This window comes from Narcine bancroftii, chromosome 12 (genome assembly GCF_036971445.1).
Source record: "Narcine bancroftii isolate sNarBan1 chromosome 12, sNarBan1.hap1, whole genome shotgun sequence".
Classification (NCBI taxonomy): Eukaryota; Metazoa; Chordata; class Chondrichthyes; order Torpediniformes; family Narcinidae; genus Narcine; species Narcine bancroftii.
In genome coordinates this window covers 7373623-7398425 of record NC_091480.1, presented here as the reverse complement: position 1 = coordinate 7398425, position 24803 = coordinate 7373623, and the positions used below count along the sequence as shown (strand labels likewise).

General features: G+C 39.4%; 2 protein-coding genes across 3 annotated transcripts in view; one reads left to right on the top strand and one right to left on the bottom strand.

Annotated features, from left to right (window-relative positions):
* Positions 1-20367, top strand: part of LOC138746861 (BAR/IMD domain-containing adapter protein 2-like 1) — a 108716-nt gene extending 88349 nt beyond the window's left edge. Inside the window, exons 12-14 of one of the 2 annotated variants that reach the window (XM_069905421.1) lie at positions 64-238; positions 12521-12561; positions 14039-20367. In XM_069905421.1, coding sequence (XP_069761522.1) covers positions 64-238; positions 12521-12561; positions 14039-14111 — 289 coding nt within the window. In that variant the 3' untranslated portion in view covers positions 14112-20367. Of the gene's footprint in view, positions 1-63; positions 239-12520; positions 12562-14038 lie in introns of those variants that run through there. The other variant, XM_069905422.1, reaches the window with a different exon arrangement.
* A 2698-nt stretch (positions 20368-23065) lies between these two features.
* The window catches only part of bri3 (brain protein I3), a 28142-nt gene continuing 26404 nt past the window's right edge, over positions 23066-24803 (bottom strand). The window contains exon 3 of the mRNA XM_069905426.1: positions 23066-23508. Coding sequence (XP_069761527.1) covers positions 23376-23508 — 133 coding nt within the window. The 3' untranslated portion in view covers positions 23066-23375. The remainder of the gene's footprint in view (positions 23509-24803) is intronic.

The following is a 24803-nucleotide window of genomic DNA, read 5'->3' as shown; positions in this document are numbered from 1 at the left end:
ATTGTACATCTGTGGTAATGGAAGTAAGCACTTTGTAATTTTCTTTCATTGTCTTTGGTTTAGCACAGCTCCTGCACGGAGTGTCAGCATCCTGAATCTTGCAGAGAGGTCAAATGTTGCCCTGCCACCTCCAGACTATGAATCCATGCCAGTTAGACATCACAACAAGGAAATGGCATACCCCTCTTATAGCAGTGCCTCAAACAGAGGAGTACCTCAACCAGACAATGAAAATTATGTAAGTACAAGTTAAAGGACAGTAGTAAGACATGTATTTAAATGTAAATGTTAGAACCATAGAACACTACAAGCACAGAAATGGTCCCTTCAGCCCATCTAATCTGTGTTGAACTATTATTTCTGTTTCTAGTTTGAGGATGATTGTAATTTCTTGATGAAATCCCTTGAGTATAGGGAATGTGAGAAGTAAACTTCAGGACAAAGGGGCATGAGATTCCCTTGGCAGTCAAGGCAAAGGAGACTCCGAAGAGATGCTCTGTTTTTTGAGCAAAAGGATAACCAGGGAGAGAAGGTCACATTAAAGATCAAAGTGGAGTCAAAGGTAATGATTGAGGTCATAAATAAATACTTCTCCATAGTAATCATGGAAGCTAAGGAATTTGGCAAAGAGAACAATGATCTGAAACATACCAGCAGTGTGAATGAGTGATGCTGGCAGTGATGAGGCGCACAAAGGTAGATGAATCCTTGGGATCTGGCCGAGAGCAACCAAGGATGCTATAGGAAATGGGGAAGAAATTGTTTATCTTCATCCATGGGTGAGTTACTGGAAAACTAAAGAGCAGCTAATGTGCCTTTGTTTAAGAAAACCTGCAAGGACAAGCCAGTGAACTATAGACCAATGAACTTAATATCAGTGGTGGGGTAAGTTGCTGGAAGGATTCTGAGAGATCGGATCCATCTGCATTTGAAAAGACGAGGACTGATTATAGATAGTTAGCCTGGCTTTTTATTTTTGGAATTGAAGATGATTGAGAGTAGCATCTAAGATGTTGACTTCATGGGTTTTAGAAAGGTTTTTGACATTATCACGCATGATAGAGTAGCCTAGATGGGATGATAATGGAGGGTTGTTTTCCAGATTGGAGCCCAGTAGCCTGTACAGATAATGGAATTTAACTCTGACATGTGCAAAGTGCTGCATTTTGGAATTTAAACAGTAAATGATGGGGACCTGGGGAGTATTATTGAACAAAGACCTGGGGTACAAACACACAATTCTTTGATGGTGGTAACACAGATAAACAGGTCGGGGAGAAAGTTTGTGACACAATCTATCTTCATCTGACAGAGCATGGAGTACAAGAGTTAGAAAGTCGTATTGCAACTGTTCAAAATGTTGAGACACCACATAGAAAATTATATTTAGTTTTGCTCACCATACTATAGGAAGGATATGATTAAGATAGAGAGGTGCAGAAAAGATTCACAAAAACTTTGCTGGGATGGGAGGGTATGATTACAAAGAGAGACTGCATGGGTGTAAAGTTTTTCCAGGAACAAAGATTGAATAATGACCTTGGAGGTTTGTGAAAGTGCGAGGAGGATGGATAAGATGGATTGTCCCCCAGTAAAACTAAAGGACATAGATTTGAAGTGTTGGGAAGAAAAATTTAAAGGGAACCTGAGAAGCATGTTTTTCACATACAAGATGGTGGGTATTTAAAACTGCCAGATGAAACAGTAAAGGAAAGTATAATTACAATCTTTTGGACATGGATAGGAAAGTCTTGGACATTTTTGGGTCAAATATGGGCAACAATACCTTGATCACCTTGGGCCAAAGAATCTGTTTCCAAGCTATGACACGGAGAAGATACAGGAGGTAAATTTCTTGATTTGGCTTGATGATGGAGCTCTCCCTTCAGTCTTGTTGAGTTTGGGTCATGTTTCATGAATCAGAATTCCTCTTTCAATATTTTTCTGATTGAGATATATAATCTACATTTAAATGTGCATCAATTATTGACGTCTGCATAAACCTATAGATCTGTTTCATGGATGTGAATCGCTAGAAACTAGAAATCTGTAATTTGCACATTTGTATAGCAATTACTCAAAGGCCAATAGTATTCCAAGAGGATAAGCATGCATTACATTAGACCCTGGTAAACCTTGAATATTGTACATGGGTCTTGTCCCCACACCAGGGGAAGGATTCCCTTTTGGTGAAGGTTCGCCAGATTGGTTCCTTTTAATGCTTTTTAGGTGCAGTCAAGTAGACTGGGTATAAACTAGAGATTAGAAGAATAAGAAATAATTTTAATGAAAATACTAACTTTTTATGGAGCTTGACAAGCTGTATGTGAAGTTGTTTCCCATTGGGTAACTAGAATCAGGTTTTGGTCTTAAAATGAAAGATCAGCCATTCAGCACAGGAAAGTTCTTGATCCAGAGAACAGTGAACCAGGAACTCACTACTAACAAGGGTTGTGGAGACTTTTAGGTATTGAGGAATTGCTGCAGGAAAATAGCACTGAAATAAAAGATCAACTCTGATCTTATTGTACAGGAGAGTGCGAGTTGCCAAATGGCCCTCTGCTTCTATTTGTGTACTTGTGTGCCAATATTTGAGTTAAATGCATGGTTTACATATGAGGAAGCTCTTAAAAGATTTAGCACAGCGTCTGGTTCCCAGTTATTCAAGTGTAAACAAAGATAAAATCAACCTCATGAACTCTAATGCATGGCCAGGTACAAAGAATGTTGTGATCTAAATAGACACCAGTTACGAAGAATAACTTTTCTCCTTCCCTCTACTGCCTCCTGTTAATATATTTATCCCAATGTATCTTCCATTACAATGAGGAAAGGGGACCTCAAAAAATAGTGCACTGGCAAGGGAATTAAAATTAAATGGCTACTTCCAGTAGAGGAATTTACAAAACCAGGACAAAATATTGAACAGAAATCATGGGGAATGTGACAAGCCAGTTGAAATGTGAGAGGGTTAATGTGAGAACACTGGAGCAGGGATAGGGCACCTGTCCTGCTATTCATTATATCATCAATATTGGCCTTCACTCCTCTTCTAGGTCAGGTTCCCAGAGCCATCAACTTTCCTCATCTTTCAGAACATTAGCTACCTCCACCAATGAAACAGCCTGCACAACTACCTTGGATAGAGAATTCCAGAGATTCACAACCCTCTGCAAAATAACAATTTCTATGTGCCTCTATTTTAAATTACTGGCACGGCAGATAATGAAAAACAAAGCCAAAGAACAATTAGCATGTAGAGCTACATGCAAACTGTAATGTTTGGGTCCTGTTCAGTGAAGTTTATACCCTTTTGTGTGGTCACATTAAAAGCGTATCCCAGTGTCATACAGCATAGAACAGGCCCTTTGGCCCAACTCATCTATGTCAACCCAGATGTCATTCTGGGCTGGTCCCATTTGCCTGCATTTGGTCCATATCCTTCTCAACCTTTTCTCTCCATATCTGTCAACTGTCTTTTGAATATCGTAATTGTACCAGCTTCTCGAACTTCCTCATTCCAGATGCAGACTGCCTTCTGAGTGGAAATAGTTTCCCATCACGTCCCACTTAAATCTTCCTACTTCTCACTTTAAGCCTTTGCCTTCAAGTTCTACAGGTGTCTACTCTGAGAAAAGCTCTATTCACTTTATCTAGTCCCCTTATAATTTTTGTACACCTCTTATTGGCACCAAAGCAGCAGACATAAATAATCTCACCCTTTTTCATTCCAGCACTTGGAATTGCATGCAAATTCAGCCTTAATAATTCAAGAGAATCAATGGTGAATTATTTCATTTAGTTGTTATTTCATCAAAGCAAAATAATTTTCCATTAATTCTCCTGAATTAGTATGACTGAATTCTTAAACTGATTGAGACTTGCAGTTGAAAGGATGAGGTTTATTTTTCTCCCTCCAGGTCAGCATGCACCAAGCACTTGTCTGGAGGGCTGGTAGACCTGATCTCAGAAAATGCTTCTGTGCAGCAGGCTTTGAGTTGCTTTCAAAAGTACAATAAACAACATGAATGTGGAAACATCTTGATTCTTTTTCAAAACTTTAAAATCCTTGTATCATAATTAGATGATGGCTGTCTATACTACTTTCAAACTACAGATTACAAATGTAGTCTATAATACCAAATTAATAAATGCAAAATATCAAAGAATTTTAAAAATTTTGTCTAAATGAAATCCAGCTGGAGATTCTATTGTAAGATTCTATTTGGTGACTTCTCGTGTAAACTGTTGACTGAAAGTCACCAAATCCTCTTCGTCTTCACTGACACCAACTCATTACAAATGTACATCCTTTATTTTTTGTCTGCTTTCTGTTATTAGCATAAAATTTGGAATGCAGCTCACTAAGACTCACAGAATTATTATATGCTTTGATTTATAATTACTAGACTTGCATCATTAAGTCATTTATAATTGTGAACTGAAGTGGCATTCCATAGCCAGTCAACTCCATGTAGCAAGGTTGAAGATGTAAAATTGTTTCTGCTTTGCATAATGCATTGGATAAATATCAATGATATTTTTATTCTTTTGATGAAAGTCATCTACTTTTAAAAGTATATCTTTCTTGCCTCAACCCACTTCTCAATCATGAAAATCTATAAGATATTTCATTTGGATATGACCAATATACAATAGCTGCCAGTGGAATAAGGCCATAAGACTCAGCAACAGGATTAGGACATTCAGCTCATTGAGTATGCTATGCCATTGGAATGATGTCTGATGTTTATTTCAGAATCAGGTTTATGGTCATGAACATGTATCACAAAATGTATTGTTTTGTGGCAGCAGTATTGTGCATTACATGAACAAAATTGCTAAAGATTATAGTTCAGTAAATACAATATTTAAAATAGATAATTAGTGCAAAAAAGAGAATAAAGTGAGGTTGGTCTAAAAGTTTATTATCTATTCAGAAATCTGATGGTAGAGGGGAAGAAGTTGTTTATGCACCATTGAATGTTCATCTTCAGGCTCCTGTACCACCTCCTGATGGTAGCAGTGAGAAAAGGCCATGACCTGGGTGGTAGGGGCCTTGACGATGGAGGCTATCATCTTGAGATGCCACCTCTTACAATATGTCCTTAATGGAGTGAAGACTAATGCCCATGACGACGTTGGCAGAGTTCACAACCCTCTGTCACCTGACCTGTGTTTTGGCACCTTCATATCAAACAGTGATGAAACCAGTCAGAATACCTGCAGAAATTCACAAGAGTCTTTTGTGTCATACCAAATCTCCTAACGAAATATGGCCACTGGCGAGCCAGCTTCATGATTGCATCGTCACAATGGCCCCATCGTAGATCTTCAAAGATGTTGACATCCAATCTTGTTCTTGTCCCTTCTCCCAAAGTGCATAACCATACACTTCCTTACACTATATTCCATCTGCCATTTCCTTGCCCATTCTTCTAACCTGTCCTCCCTGCTTTCTCAACGCTACCTGCCCTTGCCCTTCTGCCCCAAGTCATCTAAAATATTTGCATATAATGTTAAAAGTAGCGGACCCAACACTGATGCCTGCAGAACGCCACTAGTCGTGGGCAGCCAGCCAGAAAAGATTCCGGTAGAACACAAAAGTCCTGAGTTTTACAAGCATAGCTATTTAAGGCTGCAATATAACCGTTGTCATACCCACACTCCTGTTCGGCTCCGAATCATGGGTCCTCTACCGGCACCACCTACGGCTCCTAGAACGCTTCCACCAGCGTTGTCTCCGCTCCATCCTCAACATCCATTGGAGCGCTCACACCCCTAACGTCGAGGTACTCGAGATGGCAGAGGTCGACAGCATCGAGTCCACGCTGCTGAAGATCCAGCTGCGCTGGATGGGTCACGTCTCCAGAATGGAGGACCATCGCCTTCCCAAGATCGTATTATATGGCGAGCTCTCCACTGGCCACCGTGACAGAGGTGCACCAAAGAAAAGGTACAAGGACTGCCTAAAGAAATCTCTTGGTGCCTGCCACATTGACCACCGCCAGTGGGCTGATAACGCCTCAAACCGTGCATCTTGGCGCCTCACAGTTTGGCGGGCAGCAGCCTCCTTTGAAGAAGACCGCAGAGCCCACCTCACTGACAAAAGGCAAAGGAGGAAAAACCCAACACCCAACCCCAACCAACCAATTTTCCCTTGCAACCGCTGCAATCGTGTCTGCCTGTCCCGCATCGGACTGGTCAGCCACAAACGAGCCTGCAGCTGACGTGGACTTTTTACCCCCTCCATAAATCTTCGTCCGCGAAGCCAAGCCAAAGAAGAAAAAAAAGATAACTACTAGTCTTAAGAACCAGCATATTTACACAGAATATTTTACAGTACAATTACTCCATTAACAAGGTGCAGACTTAAAACTCCAATTTGTAGAGAGACTGATGGTAGATGGACTTGTAGAGAGATTAATGGTCTTTATCCCTTCTCATCATGCCATCTTGAGAATGAAATTTATCGAGTAATATTTTAAACACTTTCCATGTTTGGTTTCTTATTTGTGCCCATTGAATGTAAATTTTAAAAATAATTGAACTGTAAATCTTTGACTAAAGGTTCTCACTTTGGAACCAGGACTCCTGGGCAAATTGGGAATGGAGAAACATTCTTTATTTTAAATATAAATGTATCAGAAAAATTGGCAAAATATACTTCTGTGTCAAATCTCAACTGATTTACACAATTTCCCTTGTGCTAATTCTTGTTTACTAAGCCATGTAATTTAATTTTGTCTGTAATTATAGAATTAGGTCCTTGATGAAATTGTTCATTCAAACCCTCCGAGGTGCTACTATTTAACAATATTTATTTATTTTTATATATGTATATGCATACTACCTATGTATCACTTGTCTGTATATGCGTTATGTTCTTGCACCGAGGACTAGAGAGGGCTGTTTTGTCAGATTGGATGATAATAAATTTGAACAAGTAGTCACAGAGACTAGTTGTTTCTGAGTGTAATTGACTAAATTTGGCCATTTCATTGAATCAAGAGGACGATTAGTGCATGAAATTTGGAGTTCCGCACTGGCACAGAAGTTATCCATATAACCATATAACCATTCACGGAGCGGAAACAGGCCATGTTGACCTTTCGAGTCCGCACCGGTTCACTGATTTTGTGCGCCCTTTTCAGACACTGGTCCCAGTAGATCTTCATTCAATAACGATGGGCGAATTCAATGCAGGTGGAATCAGTCATAGAAATGTTTGTGAAACATGCAGTTCAGTACTTCTGGGCACATTCAATACAGGGTCAGTCTGTTTTGGGAGTAACTGTGGAGTGAGGATGCAGAGGACTCAGAGGGATGTGGCCCTTTAAGATTTGAACTGAGACACTTATGAGGAAGGGTGTAGAGAATTAGATTGCACTGTGTCTGACCTAGAAATGCTTAATAGTAACATTGCCAAGATAGTGGAATTCCCAAGAGTAGCAGTATGATTTAGTTTGAGCATACTGCTTTAACAAAATTAAAATTTACTTCTTTTAAAGGACGTCCAAGCTCTACTGATCATCTGTGAGCTGTGTTTGGAAGTGGGGACTCTCTCTGATTGTTTTGAGATGCATTCATTGTTGTAATACAAATTCAAGGCTGATCAAAGGAAAATACTGAAAGCTTTGAAATAGTCATTAAAAGCCAATGTGTTACAACTGGTGCATTAACTGGAAGTGATCAATAATGCTGGGAGCTTGCTATCTTCATATTTGGATCAGTAAGGATTTATTGCAATTGAAAAAAATGCTTGGCACCGCAACTTGCAGATCCACACAAGATTTATGTCATGAACAGGTGATTCAATCTAAAATGAGGACCAATCTCTTCAACATTAAACGTAGCTGGTAGCTTTATAATGTAGGAAGGCATGCATTGTGAGACTACGGTACCACTTTACTGCTCATGCCCCAGCAGCAAATTCTGTATTTTTATTATTTGCTGCATTAACATGATGTTCCAAACAAGTTAATGAAGGGGAAAGACAATCTAGCATGCACATTTGTCCAAATTTTAACCTTCTACATATATCAACTACATTTTGTGGGATTTAATTTAAAGAACTGTGTTTTGAAAACAAATATTTTGTATAATTTTCTGTCCTTCTATATCGTATTGATTTCCTTTCTGGAGGTCACCTGTATTGGTGCGTGGCTTGAAGTACAGCTAGCCTTCCCCAGACCTCTTTTGCTGATTTATTTTTAGCTTGTGAGCTTGACAGGCAATTTGAACATGGGTCATTTTAACACCTCCTCACCCAGTGTCTGTACTTAACAATCGAACAAAAGCTTCTGGCTTTGTTTCTATCCCCAGCTTATAAAATGAAAGCTCTTGTGACTGGGAATTTTTTTGATTGAAATATTGCTCCCAATTGATGATATTTTTGCATTGACTCTTCCAGTCAGGGAATTTTTACTTCCATGGAAATTTTTGATTTACTACAAATCATTATTGTCATTCACCCAACCATTTACACAAGACCTATGGTATATCCCTTTATGTTCTGGTATTTTTCCCTTTATAACTCCCACGTTCATTCTTTTATCTGTATGCACAGCCACAGCACCTGTCCATTGCAGTCGCAGGAGACACCAGCATTTGGAGGGTCAAAGGCAGCTTGCAGATTAAGTAGCAATTCATTGTTCTTCTAATTTGTTGCTCTCCTCTACACTGGGAACCCCAAAAGCAGATTAGTTGACTGTTTTGTAGAACACCTGCATTCAATTTTGCACAAGTCCCCTTGAACTTCCAGTGCTCGGTCACTTGAATTTTCCTCTAATCCCATTGATATCTATCTGCAGGTCTCATGCACCGATCCAACAAAGCACAAGAAAAGCTTGAGGAACAACACCTTGTGTTCCATATGGCAGATTCAACAATGAATTCAGCTAAAATTAGCTGGCCAGTTCTGATTTAACGTTATCATCCTGGCAATGTAGAGTTGAGTTGTAAAGGATGATGACGGAGCTGCATGCTGGCCAACCAATACCTATCCATACTAACCCCAACCCCTGCTGTTCAGCCCATGGCTTTCTATGTGATGTTTTTTACACTCTCATCTAAATATCCTCAAATGCTGAGTATCTGTCCCCACCATTCTCTCTGGGTTTCAAATTGTGGCGCGATCAATGACCACTCATAGACATGAAGCAAGAGTCAAAGACATTACTGATCAGAAGACCCAGGCATGTCTTTCTACATCCTGCTGGCTCATGTCCAAGACAGGTATGAGGGAGGAGACTAGGGCTCTCAACCTTTTTTGGGGGATCATTTGGGGAGGGGCTACTGGTACAATAGGTGGGCCAGCCTGCCCAGCCGAGTGAGGACATGCCCGCAGTACCATGTTCCACCACACAAACACCTACTCTACTTCGCCTCAATGTACTACCTCAATCTGATGACAACTTAGCCTCTCCATGATGAAAACCTCTCTAGTGTATCTAATCTCTCCTTGTAGCTGTAATGCTCAACCCCAGGCAACATCCTGGTGAATCTTTCTGCAACCCCTTCACATAGAGACTTACAGCAGGGAAATGGGTCCTGCAAACATGCGAAACCATCAACCACCCATTTTTGCATTAATCCTATACTCATCCTACTTTATTTCCTCCACATTTACGACATTTCCCCCAGACTTTACCACTGACCTGCACCCTAGGGGCAATTTGCAGTGACCAATTAACCTACCAATTCTCGTCCTTTTGTAGGGCAAAATGCGCAACTTTTGTCAGTGGTGGAAACTGAACCTCAGTGCTGCACATTCAATGTCTTGGTGTGGTGACTGAAGGTCCAGCAGAAACCTTATACTTTGTGCTCAGGTTTTCTGAGTTGCAAATTTAATTCTTATTAATGATAACAAAATAACAGCACAAATAAACTAATTGATTCCTCACTCCCTTTTCAATTCTATGTGATCATGGTTCGGGACTCTTTCTCCTCTTTGCCACATGGTCTTTGATTTTTTTAAATTTAAATGTATCTCCTTTTAAATACCGGAGAATCCCAGAGAGTCGTTGCCCTCTTAAGAACTTCCTATGCGCATCAGTTTTAAAAAAGACTGACCTCTTGTAACGATATCTCCCCGTTCGTGAGTGAAAACCTCGATATGTCTGTAATTCTATTAGGATCACTTCTCTCTAAAGCAGACCCCTAAGGACTCTGCTCAAAGTTTATGGGCCTCCTTCCCTGTGAAGTGGTCATGGTTTCTGCCGCACTTCTCTCCTACCAACTACATTTAAAAAAAACACAAGATTTTATGGCCCTCCTTAAAAGGATCCTTAACTACAAAAATATCTTGTTAATCTGACCCTGTTGCAGATGACAAAAAAATTAAAATATTGCTCTTGAGAAATTATCCCTCGTGCATTCCATTTGATTGCTTGATCAGTCCAATTAATGTACAGATTAAAATGAGATAATAATTGCAGTTCTGACATGGCTTTGATACTGTTCCATTTATGGTTTATCCTAAACACTTTATGGGACCTAGAACCACTCCCAGATATCTGCCTTCCTGTATCTGCTATTCCTTATTTCCAATCAATCACTTCCACCGAACAATCCACTGCACCTTTATCACCTCAGCATCTCACTGATTGCTCCCTTGATTAACAGCACCATCCATCTCCAGGCTTAAATGCTGCATGCAATCAGGAAAAAAAATCTTATGCTTTGACTTTTCCCAGTTTTCATCTGGATTCAATTTCTGCTGCACCCTTGTATTTTCTTCCTCTTCCTTTGGCAACCTCTGATTGCCCTTTCATTATTATATCAGTTTAATTCATTTTTCCATTTATTCTTCAGAGTAAACTTAACGTTTTTAAGAGTAAAACCACCAATGTCTGCAGACACCACGGTTGAAGTGAAGACACGACGCTGGAGAAACTCAGCAGGTCAAACCGTGAACTTTATACAGCAAAGATAAAGATACATAATCAATGTTTTGGCTTGAGTCTTTCGTCAAGGTATGAAGGGCTCAAGCCTGAAATGTTGATTATGTATCTTTACTATATAAAGTACACAGTTTGACCTGCTGAGTTTTTCCAGCATTGTGTTTTGACATTTTTAAGTCTATTTTTGATCTATTGTCTGCCAGTTTCTCACAGGTTTTAGTATTTTTCAAAGTATTTGATTAATTTTCATTTATTTCTGCACTTGAGTATGTTTTATGTTAGTGTGTGAACATGGAACTTGAATAATACTTCCATAAAGAGTAGGTTTTAATAGTTAAGGAGTTTGTTATGGGGGAAAAGCCAGGGTATGTGCCAATTTTAGGGTGGCATGGTTAGCTAACGCCTTTACAGCGCCAGCATTCGGGACCAGAATTTGAATCCTGCACTGTCTCTAAGGAGTTTATCCGTGTCTGCATGGGTTTCCCTGGGGGCTCTGGTTTCCTCCCACCATTTGAAACAAACCGGGGGTATTGGTCAATGGGCTCATGGGTTGAAATGGCCTATTAATGTGCGGTATGTCTCAATTTAAATTCCTGACTAAATATTGCCATCTTGTGATTAAGTTGTGTATTGCAAAAAGGCACCCTTCTGCTTCTCCCTCAACCTTCGTCCAAATGGAGCACAGGAATTAATTTGATCCCCTTTCACAAATAAGATGTAGTCTCCACTGGCAGGTGAGACTCGAAGTCGGGGACGTCGTCTCAAGATTTGGGGGAGTAGATTTCAGATCGGGATGAGGAGGAACTGCTTTTCCCAGAGTGTGGTGAATCCCAAAAGAAGCAGTGGAGCTGCCTCATTAAATGTATTTAAGAGACAGATTTTTTTTATGGAAGGAGAATTGAGGGTGATGAGCAAAAGGAAGGTAAGTGGAGCTGAACCCATGGTTAATGGTGGAACAGAGTCAATGGGCTAGATGGCCTGTTAAGGCTTTCCTTAGTTCTTGTGGTGAAAAGTACTTGGTTGATTTAAAGTACTTGTATTTCATCAATTAACTCAGTTTACTTTATCCTTGCTTTGTGAGGTTAGAAAAGCACCATTTTGTATACTTAAAGCCCACGGGGAGCATTGCAATCCTTTTCCTACCCGGCCTTGACTAGCACAAATCTCCTTGCTCCATAACACATCGGAAAAATCCCATATTCTCCTCTGAAAATGTAGAAAAATTTCAAGTGTCAGTTATTTCATGCAACAATAATTCAATTATCCTGGACGGGGGGGCAAAAAAAACACAATACATCTACAGTGCATTTCAAACCACAATCTACTGAAGGCCCTCAGTATGGACCAGCATCTGATGCGGGCAAAAGAAAATTGTTGATGTTCCAATTTTAAACCTTCCATCAGGACTCTCCACACAATGCTGTGAGACCAGCTGAGTTTGTCTAACAGATTGCTTTCAGCTCCAGATTCCAGCATCGGCAGTCTCTTGTGTCTCTCCAGTCTATGATGCATTATTGTCAGATTATGAATGGTAAATTTGATGTACTTGAGCTTTGCTTTTTATGTACCTTGTTTATTCATTGAGTATTGTCTAATTTTCCATTTCCTTCTTTTAGAGTTCAGAGGTAAATGGCACTATGAAACCACCTTTCCTCAGGTGAGAGATATTGCCACAACTTTATAATCTTCCTATTCATATGTACTCAACAGTAACCTGCTTTTAAAGTTTTTTTAAAATCTAGAACAAAATAGAAAATGCTGAAAATATATAGCAGACCAGGAAGCGTCTGTGGAAACAATTAATTTTTTTAATATGTTTTAGATTTAAGTTTAAATTCAGACATGCAACACAGTAACAAGCCCTTTCGGCCCCCCGAGCCTGTGCCGCCCAATTGACCTACAGCCCCAGAATGTTTTGAACTGTGGGAGGCAACTGGAATCCCTGGGGAAACCCACACAGACATGGAAAGAACATGCAAACTCTTTAGACAGTGTGAGATTTGAACCCCGGTCCCGATCATTGGTGCTGTAATATTGTTGCGCTAACCATGCCACCTTTCTTCAAAAGAACCTTCATCAGAACTGGCAAAGAGAAGAGAATCATATACCTACCTGATGGAGGGCTCAGGCCTGAAATGTTGGTTGCCCTTTACTTCCCATGGATCCTGCGTGACCTGCTGAATTTATACAGCAGTTTGTGTTATTGGAGAAAAAGTTTTGTATGTCGTAAAGAGATTGTAGGTTGACAAATGTAGCTGTAACAACATTCAAATTTGGCCCTATCCAGGACAAGGCAGGCTGTTTTGTAGTCACCCATCCAAATATTTAGTCCTTCCACCACCCTTGATTCCAGTGTTCCATCCACAAAATACATTGCAGCTTGCTGCACCTCCCAAACATGCAGTCTCCACCTTGAACAAAGGCACCCAGTTCATGGGAACACCAACTCCTGAAAATTCCTCTCTCAAGCCTGTTTGGAAAATGTATCATCATCCTTCAAACATTACTGGGTCTTGATCGTAGAAACCAACAGAACTCTGGGTATGTCATTGTCACCTTCTCGAGTAAAAACACAAGATTGGAGAAACTCAGCTGGTCAAACAGTGTACTTTAAGTAGCAAAAATAAAGATACAGAACCAACGTTTCTCCAGCGGTGTCTGTAGACTTTGTGTTTTACTCCTTTCCCCTTCTCTAGGTTATTTATCAATATGTTTTCCCCCATGTATGTTGCTTAATATTTTGAAACCATTCCCACTGCAACCTCAATTTTCTCATATGAATAAAACAAAGCAAAAATTGTTGACCAAGATACAAGAAAATGTAAACACAACTTGATCTTGTTTCAAAGCAATTCCCTTTGCATAGTCACCAAAAATTGTGGACATTACAAAGTGTCTGAATTTCAGTGCCCTTTTGTTTTTGCAAAATTGATTTTTTGTATGTAATGTCATTTTGCATTGATGCCTACTTCAATTATTTTTGTCCCCACCTGAGTGTGCCTTGTGTCATTTTTCGATCCTTGGTGATGGGGGAAAAGGATTTCCCTAGTTATTTCAGTGACCTCCCATAAAACTCAACCCAGAGTCTGCAGCCTTTCTTGTTTAACGCTAATCCTTTCTCTTTACTGTTGCAGTGGGGGAAATCCTTTTACTACGGTAAAACTTCGACCAACAGTGACAAATGACAGATCGGCACCTGTTATTTAGAGTGTGGGTAACCAAAATGTAGTTCCTGTACAAGATGTGAAATGGATACCAACAGAAACTATTCTGAATTGACATTATACAATCATGCCTTTCACAAGTTACAGTCTCTAAAGTTATCCTTGTAATATCAATTATTTATGTTCAAATTAACTGTAAAAAACACTCCTATTTTATATAGATACAGCATTTACAATGGCTCTTGTAACTAAACATGTAAATGGGGATTTTCTTTTAAGATTTATTCACTGTTTGAAAATGTTGTTGCCTTCCAAAATCCCAATTTAATATTCTCATGTATCAAATTGTGCATAATTTATGCAGGCACTTGTTCCATTTGATGTTTAATACTTGGTGAAAAATTGTCAAAAGAATCTTGTAAATGTTTTACTCATTGTTTGTTGAAGAATGAGACTAAAGGTTGTGTGCAGGCTTTGAGTGCTCGTACAGCAATCAGTCACACAGGCTCGTTGCCGTAAAACTAGTGATAGAACATGTTTTGTTTTGGCATCAGTTATGGAAGCCATGGATATTTCAACCAGTGATACTTTTTTTTTCTCTCAGGGATACATATTTTTTTAATTCTTCCATTTATTAACCCTTCTTTTCCGTCTTCCAACTTCGCGACCTCTTTATATCTACATTGGGGCAAGTTCAAAGGCAATGAGAACTATTGATATATTTTAGATTCCAAAACCTGCTCTCCTCCTCCGGCCTTCTATTCAATTTTGCATTTTAGTTTCCCTGTGTAAAGCATTTTACAGATGACGATGAAGCCAACAGAGGAAAACATAGATTAATAATTTGTAGATTATAAATTTTGGCTAAATTGCATGTCAAGCCTCAGTCTAAATTGATGGTGATCCAGGCCACAGTCCGAATGTTAAGATATCTTTTGCCCTTGACTGATGCTGATTGACTGCAACACTTTTTCTACATTTTCTATTTAATTTCTGAGCCACATCATTTTTTTTTTTGCTGTAAGTATATACATAGCCCTTCCAGCATACTTCCGGGACAAAATGCTGTGGCAGAGCTACTTGAAGTGCATTTTAAATACATCAGCCAAAGATTAATTGATTTAAAGAAAATTCAATATATTTAATAGGATAGTATTGTACTTTTTTTGATTTGTGCCATAGAAATTATCCCCTTTTAAAGTGATCTATGTGCATGCAGAGATGTATTGTGTTTTTGCTTTGTGGTTTGAGGGGTTCACAAAAATAGTTAAGACTCTATGTAACAAATAGAAAAATTCCAGTAAGTCTGATGTCGTGCAAGCAGGGGGGAAAAAAAAGCCAATTCGATCCATTGTAGCATCTCCGATGCTTATCTATTCATGTTCACAGGCATAGCCTCTCCAAATTCTTCAGGTTTTTCCTTCTGGAGTAGAAAAATTGGGTCTTTAAAAAAAAAATCATCTGTGTTACCTGTACTCTTGGCATTTGTCAGTTCAAGTTCGGTGAGTGCTTTGCTTCCTGTCACCTACTGATACCTGGTGACAGTGGTTAGGAAGTGAATACACTAAATATGGGAAAGATTAGAACCAATATAGAACTCTTGTAGCATATGGAGCAAACGAAATAGAATGTGACTCTTGTTGCTGTTCAGAGTATTTTTATACAGTGCCTTCCTAAGGACATGAAAAAGTGTGGAAAGGTGAGGCCTGGATATGTAAATTCAAAATCTCATCATGCAATAGTGAATTTTTCAAGGTGCAAAAGGCCTTTGCCCTATTTGAACAATCAATGTGCAATCTATCCAATTCTTTAAGGGCTCTAACATCTCTTCCACTGCCTGTCTAAAGCCATTTCCAAATCAATGTTAAATCTGCATTTTTCCATTTTGAACCCATTCTGTCCATTTTGGTGCAACTAGGCTTTGAATTTGGCATTTCTTGATCTTTCTCATGATCTCTTTTCCATACAAGACTTGTTGACCAGTCCAGCTGATGATGGAAGCAAGTTTTATGGCTATTCTAACCATGGCTCTAGCCCCACGCCACTACTCAACCCCAGGATAGTTTCTCTCTGTATTGGAGATAAAAGTGAACATTTTACTGGGCTTTGAAAATTAAATAGAATTGCAGATGCTCGAGATCGTAAATAAAAAGCTCTGGGGTGTCAGCAGACCAGGTAACATCTGTGGAAGGAAACCAGGTTGACCCGACATTTTATTGCTGTTTCTCTTTCCTGAAATGCCTCCTGCCCCTGCTGAAAGTTCTCAACATTTTCCGTTGTCACTTCAATTCTGCACAGCCCCCTCTCTGCCTTGCATTTGACTGACCTATTAATGGAATTAATATCTTGCTTCCGTTGGTTGCCCGATTTATAACCAAACAAGTCTATCTGCCCTCTTCAGCTCCATATATACCTTTTCCTACTTGAAGCATTAACCCAGAGATTTGACTCTGATCCAGGGACGAGACCAGTGTCCACTGAAAGTTTAGTGTGTGGATGAGTTTACAGTTGCTGCATTCAAGTGAGGTTTATTTTTACTGTCACCTAGCATTCCTTTGTCCTCTTTAGCCTTTCCACGGGTGTCAATCGTTTCCACTTCCACAATAAATCTATGTCCATTATAATCCACATTAGTTTGCACAAACAATTAATCTGTCCTTTCTATTCTGTTGAAAGGATTAATCCTGTCTCGGCTCTTTCCACTGCCTTAGGACTAGCATGACACTCTGCAAAGTGAATGGAGATGAAGAACCAAAGTATTTGTCTGAGAAAGCTAACTTTTAATGATTTAGCTTTATTGATGATTAATCTGTATTAAATTTTATTCCTTCATTGGGGAGCTTGTGTGGGAATATTTGACCATCAACAATAATTGAAATATCCATCTCTCTCCATTGAAAATGCAATCAAATATGTACCATGCATTGTCAGGAAGTGATGGTATATTCCATAGGGAGGATCTCAATTAAGCATTATGATTTAACGTTGAGCAAATGTGCCTCGTGATCCGCTACCAACAATCTTGACAGAAACGAGTGACTTGCATGGATGAAGGTGCATTCTCTTGTCCAATGTTCGAGAAGGTGAGATTTTTAATTTTGTACAAGTAGATAAGCGGCAACATTTTCTGCATGTCATTTTACTGGCATTCCAGTGACAGCAATGATGAAGTGGCCAGTATCACTTCAAGATTTCAAGGTTCCTTCATTGTCATGTAATAGTACAGAACATGTACATGAGATTCCCTTCTGTCTGCCGTAAAGCAGACAGTCACTATTAGTGTCGCCTGACGCCCCAACAGTAAGAGAGAAAGAGAAGCAAGAGTCCATTGACTCAGCAATTAGTCTTTGCAATTCCATAAATCTTTTGACTCATCAGAGCTCTGGTTGGACAGAGCTGACAAACACTTCTGACTAATGATCTTTCAGGGGATTTCTGTGAACCAAGAATGGCAAAGTAAAATATTACGAATGCCAACTTGGAAATCTATGCAATGCCATTTACAGCAATTGCAATATGTGGCAGGTACATAGTCCTAATTCAAGTAGCAATTGTTGAGAACCTATGGACCTTTTTAACAGTTGTGTACAACCAGCAGCTTTAATATTATTCTCCATATCATGGCTGCTGTGACCAATGTAACTCAGTTGTTAACAGTATGTGAAAGGCTCTCAAGTTTCTGTTAAATATCAATGGACCAGAATTTCACAAATGTCTAGGATTTGCAGGCACAGCTAAATGAGGGTAATTCTATTCTGTAGAACTTCTATATACAAATTAGCTGCACATTTGCCCAGAAAATTGCAGGAACGACACTGTTCTAATTTTTGTCAAGGATAGTGTGTCTGAGAGATTGGATAAAATGTTTTTTCTCTGAATTGAAGGAGGCTAAATGGGTGACCTGATAAAGGTATAAATAGATGGCAATAACCTTTTTGCAATCGAAAATATTTTTTAAAACTTGAGGTATGAGGAAGAAGTGTTAATTTGAGAATTTTTTTTTTAAAAACGCAGAAGTCCGAACATCTGGACTGTTCGGGAATTGGGTCAGTTCAGATTTTCCAGCAGTGCTTGTAAAATACAAATTTATGAACAGGTAAATTTTGATAGCATGCGCAGCTTAAGGAAAAATAAGAATGCTGCTGTGCATCTGTGGCTCTTGCATCCACGGACACAAATGGGCTATTTTAAAAAGTTTGTCAGCTTTCAAAAGGTCTGGATTCTGGCATTCAGATTTTTGGGACTTCTGTATCAGGAACCAAAAAAGCTGGATGCAATCACTGTGTTTGAGACATTTAGAAAGGCACTTAAATAGGCTAGGTGTGAGAAGGATATAGACCTAATCAGGATTAGTGTAGTGGGCTGTAACTCCAATGACAATGTAAACTTCCTCTGAACTTATCACCAAGTCAGGAGGAGCAGGACTGATGCTGCCAGTACTTGATTCAGACTTCAGCCTTTTCCCCAAAACCAAATTGGGACAGACCTGCTATAGGAACTGAAAGTAATCTAACATTTCCTAGAACTGATTTTAACATTGTAAACCACCACCTGACTTTTCTCTGACACCAGGTACAGATGAAAGATCTGTTGATTGAAACTGTTCATCTCATAACTAGTGTGTTCTTATGGTGGTAGCAAACCACTAGATGTACCATAAAACAATTAAAACTAATCATAAAATCCCCCAAAACAGGAGCCCTGAGCCTTGAACCTGTGCCACCATTCAACACGATCACGACTGATCTGTGCTGGCCTCGACTCTTCATGCGCCAGTTCTTAACCTTTAATTCCTTGACCTCTATCCATTGCGGATAGAGAATGACAGATCCAATGGTCCTCAACTTTTTTCCCCACTCACATACCATCTTAACTAATCAATCCCTTACTAACCACAGATCACTAATGGCATCCTAGGTTAGTAAGGGATTACTTAAATGGTATGTGTGTGGGGGAGAAAAACTGTTGAGAACCACTACTGTGAAGAAATTTTAACATCCATTTTAAGCAAGGCCGCTTATTTTGCAGCTACTATTCCATTAGTGAAAACATCTATGTATCAATCCTGTTAAATCCTTTTAAGATAGTGTACATTTGAAAAAGGTCACCCCTCATTCTCATCTCCAAGGAAAACAGACTCCTGAGTTGAAACTTTTAGACAAGCAACCTGAAATTTTTAAAATTGGAGTTTGTTCATATAATTAACCTGCCAATATCCTGTTTCCCCCTTTTAGCTTTTACATTTATAAAACATTTGTTTCATGCCAAAGTTAAAAATCTGTTTATTTAAACATTAGAGGTCAAATGTTCAGAAGACTAAGCTGAAATGAACTGGTTGTCATTTTTCTAACTAGTGTTCTACAATTAAAGCTAACTGCTGAGAATATAATGGTTAGATAAAATATTTAAGTTAATGGCTGCATTAGTAGACAGATACTCATGAAAATGTGTTGCCACCAAATCATTTTATGAACATTAATATTGTGTATTTTTGGATTGGTGTATTGATAAAAAGTATACCTGATCTAAGTGCACATGCAAGTTTTTAAGGATGGTGCAGTGTAGAAATTTATAAATCAAAATCTTGTGCAACATCACGACCCAGACTGCCTACAAAACCAATAAAGTATGAATGCAAATAGTTCAACACTTATTTGCTGCATCAGGACAGTGCATCTTCTAAAGATATAATGGACCAATTATGAGAACTGACTGTTGTCTTGAAGAAATGGATAGAAATTTTGACTTTTTGTGGGGTGGGGGGGGCAGGGAACAGGAAGGATGTGTCTCTCCAATAAGTCCTTCAGTTTTGTAACTTTGTAAATTGAAAGCAGCATTGAAATGATGAGGTGGGTGCACTTCCATTCACTAAGCTGGAACCCCGATTCTTGGGTTTGGGGTGCAGAACCAACTTTGATCAAGTGCATGAACAGGGTGACCGCATAGAACCAAGAGTGAAAGTTGATGTTTGTAGGAGATGGACATAACTTTGCCAATGCTCAGCAACAGTGCTTTTTGTTTTCATTTAAATAATGAAGCATTTTTCTCTTCTCCCACGAAGGCATTATTTATTCTGAAGTATTGGCCACACTTCCTTCAAGGAGATGAAGAAATCCTAAAACTATTTTCTTATTTGGGATACTATAGGTTCTGATACTATAAATATTGCTGAAATTGTATAGATCAAAATGGTATAAAGCTGAAGAATTTATTGTAAAATGTAGCCATGGTCTTGAAGTGCAATAATCTGTATCTTTACAAACTAGTTTATTTTGATTAAAACTACAATTTTAAATGTGTATTCTGTACTGAAGTTCATTTAGGGCATTGGAAATCTCCCAGCAGCAGCTGAATAATTCCCCTCCCAACTTCCATTTGGAGAATTATTTATCATTTAAGATGCTGGAAGCTGTACACTGTGGGGGGGGAAGAGACGCAGCGATGGGAGAGAAATTATTGAGGTTTTGAGCTGAAAAAAGTCCTTTCAACTGGTACTCATTTTGGACATTATATTTTGAAATGTTTCAATGCTTCATGAAGTCCTCAGCTTGTGGACTTCCAATCAGATGAAACTCGAGCTGCCACTTCATCCACAACTGAACCACTAATAACTGTAGTACAATGAACAATAAGGCATGTCAACAGGCAAAAAGCTCCCAAAGGAAAACTTGTTTCTATTTCTGATTATCTGGATAATATCTAGCCCCATAAATTCAAACAAGTATTAGCAGGAAGACCTGTGGTAGGACAGATTTCAAAAACATTAACACTGAGTGGTGAATTCTTCTTTGGCTTGGCTTCGCGGATGAAGATTTATGGAGGGGGTAAATGTCCACGTCAGCTGCAGGCTCGTTTGTGGCTGACAAGTCCAATGCGGGACAGGCAGACACGGTTGCAGGGGAAAATTGGTTGGGGTTGGGTGTTGGGTTTTTCCTCCTTTGCCTTTTGTCAGTGAGGTGGGCTCTGTGGTCTTCTTCAATGGAGGTTGCTGCCCGCCAAACTGTGAGGCGCCAAGATGCACGGTTTGAGGCGATATCAGCCTACTGGCGATGGTCAATGTGGCAGGCACCAAGAGATTTCTTAAGGCAGTCCTTGTACCTTTGGTGCACCTCTGTCACGGTGGCCAGTGGAGAGCTCGCCATATAACACAATCTTGGGAAGGCGATGGTCCTCCATTCTGGAGACGTGACCCACCCAGCGCAGCTGGATCTTCAGCAGCGTGGACTCGATGCTGTCGACTTCTGCCATCTCGAGTACTTCGACGTTAGGGATGAAAGCGCTCCAATGAATGTTGAGAATGGAGCGGAGACAACGCTGGTGGAAGCGTTCTAGGAGCCGTAGGTGATGCCGGTAGAGGACCCATGATTCGGAGTCGAACAGGAGTGTGGGTATGACAACGGCTCTATACACTTATCTTTGTGAGGTTTTTCAGTTGGTTGTTTTTCCAGACCCTTGTGTAGTCTTCCAAAGGCGCTATTTGCTTTGGCGAGTCTGTTGTCTACCTCGTTGTCGATCCTTACATCTGATGAAATGATGCAGCCGAGATAGGTAAACTGGTTGACCGTTTTGAGTTTTGTGTGCCCGATGGAGATGTGGGGGGGCTGGTAGTCATGCTGGGGAGCTGGCTGATGGAGGACCTCAGTTTTCTTCAGGCTGACTTCCAGGCCAAACATTTTGGCAGTTTCCACAAAACAGGACGTCAAGCACTGAAGAGCTGGCTCTGAATGGGCAACTAAAGCGGCATCGTCTGCAAAGAGTAGTTCACGGACAAGTTTTTCTTGTGTCTTGGTGTGAGCTTGCAGGTGCCTCAGATTGAAGAGGCTGCCATCCGTGCGGTACCGGATGTAAACAGCGTCTTCATTGTTGAGGTCTTTCATGGCTTGGTTCAGCATCATGCTGAAGAAGATTGAAAAGAGGTGAATTACAACACTAAGAAACTCCTCTACAGTAGTGTACAAGACAATCCTTGAATGTTAAATTCATCACCCCAAAAAACAGGAATAAACTTGTACACCAAGTATAAAATCTAAACCTCAAGCACTCCACCCAGTGCAAATGCTTTAAACAGCATGTTAAAGGAGACTTTTAAAATTAAGCTAATGAAATTTTAACCTTTACTGGGTAATTTGCTTTTAAAATAGCAAATTAATATATTTAATGTACCAGGGCAGCATCACTCCACTGGTCAAGTTAAGTGCCAGATTTGGGGTAGTCTTAGGGTCATCTTATCCACCAGCATATACAGTAATTCAACCCCTGCCTATTTAACCTGCCATGTTTTTTCCTGTTTGAACTTTAGTCACACCTTTGCAAAGGTTTGTTCCCAACATTAGTAACTTAAAGCACTAGTTCTCAACCTTTTCTCTCCAACTCACAATCTACCTTTTGTAATTCCTTACTAACCATGCCGTAGGGGCTTTATGGTTAGTAAGTGGAGAGAAAAAAAACCAAGAATCACTATCTTCAAGTTTTCTTACCCCATTAAGACTAATGTTTTAAAAGGCTTCAGTAAAATGAGAAAGCATTTTTGGCTGTCACCTACTTGTAGCCTCTCTTTGGAAATAGGTGACCTTTTGGAATTCTCATCTGGAAATTGACAGATATCCCACAGTGGGGTGGGGGAAGTTCAAGGATTAAAAACAGATAAATATCACAACCTGATCAGCCACAGAGCAAACATGAAACATTTGTTGTTGCTTTTTATTACCCCCATGTTACACCAGGAGTCAGTGATTGGAACACTAGCATGAGGAATCATGGGAATTGGCATTATCTGGAGTTCAGTACCTCAGTGAGTAGAGGAGGAATAGAAACTTGTACAGAGATGTGGAGGAATAAAAATGTTTGGTCATCTGGGTACATTGCACAGAATTCCGTGTTCCAAAGGTTCTGATAGTTCAGCCCCAGATGGCTTGAGATGTGGAAATAAAGAAAACTTCAACTCCAGAGTTAAAAAGCCAAAGGTGGCACTTACCAATGAATTAGAAACACTTCTGCTCAGTAACAAGAAACTTTAATTATCTGCTAAGTAGCTGCTAGTTTAAAAAAACAGTAATACGAGGATGCAAATTTAATTATAGCATTTCAGTTGCATACATGGGGTGTACAGCCAATCTCCTCTTGCCTGTAAATTATAACATTCAAAACCAAAAAATTGCTTTTGTACTTATTCAGACATTTCAATCATCATGTGTTGAAGATCTTCTCAACTTCAATCAAATAGAGTAATAGACCATTCATGGCAATTTATACATAGTAGGGAGAATTTACAGTAAAAATAAGTTGGCCACAGGGAGCCTGGTCACCATCAACCAAAACTGGCCCCACAATTTGGGCATCTCCGCTGTCGGAGTGCTAAGCAAAAGAGAATCCCAATCGGAAAGAATAATATTGCACACAGCACACCAAGGCAAGTGAAGTCATCTTCCAAAACACCAACTCTGCAAAACAAAAAAAAAAGTTAGAAATGTGACTTTTTTCCCCAAAATTATGCCTATATGAACTAATTCACAGCAAGAAAATTGGGTACAGACTTAATGTAGATCTGGGTCTAATCAGTTTAAATTCAGCCCTGGTTACAGATTAGTAAGAAAGCCCTTTAATGGAAATCTAGAACAGACATTCTCAACCTTGTTTTGACTATGTCTCCCAACTAGGACTCCACTCAGTTTATGGACCCCCTTCCCTGTGAAGCAGTCAAGTTTTGGTTTCTTCCATATTTCTACTGACTAAATAAAAACATTTGTTAGGCGAGGTGGAAAGAAAAAAATGGCTTTTACTTATGTGCTGTAGTCCCCATGGGGTTGTAGGGCCTCATTGAGAATGGCTGGTCTAGAACTCACTGTCCTCCTTTCCCCTTTCACATTCCCCAAAAAAAGCCAAGGTTAAGAATGCAGGACAAATTTCAAGAGATCGGTTAGGCAAGAACATGAAGGAATATGGAACAAATGCAATATAGTACAATTGCTGGTATATGGAACCTGCAAGGATTGGTAGATGCCGGATATGCCAATTTTCAACTTTTTTTGAGACTCACTCTTACATTGCCTAACTAATACACCTGCATTAAGAATAAACAGTTTAGTACCAGAAGGAAGAAATTTTGAATACATGATTACAGACACAATGATAATTAAAAGATTTATAACAAACATGTACATCAAACTGCAAGAGAAAGGGAAAGAGGAAACAAGCTGTAAACCCAAACAAAAATGGAAACAAGATCTAAACAAAGATAAAGAATGCTCCAGAACTATAATAAACACGAGGTTACGCATGATACAATATAATTGGTTACACAGGCTATACACCACGCCCCAAAAGTTAAATAAATGGGACCCAACAGTATCAGATAGATGTTTTCGCTGTAAGAAGGAAACAGGAACGGACCACAGTACATGCAATTTGGGCATGTGAGAAAGTGGAAAAGATTTGGGAAGATCTAAATCAGGTATTAAATAAAAACACAAAAAGCAACATCCCAAAAAATCCAGAGATCTTTCTTCTAAGTAATACAAGAAGAACTTGGACTCGATTTGGATGGAGCACAAAAAAGATTTATTATGATAGCCTTAGCTGTAGCAAAAAAATGTATAATGTCAACCTGGAAATTAGAAGAGAGCCTGAGAATACAGCAATGGTACATGGAAATGAATAAATGTATTCCATTGGAAAAAATAACGAACACATTTGGGAACCGTACATGGAACACAACAGAGAAGTCCTACCGCAGACC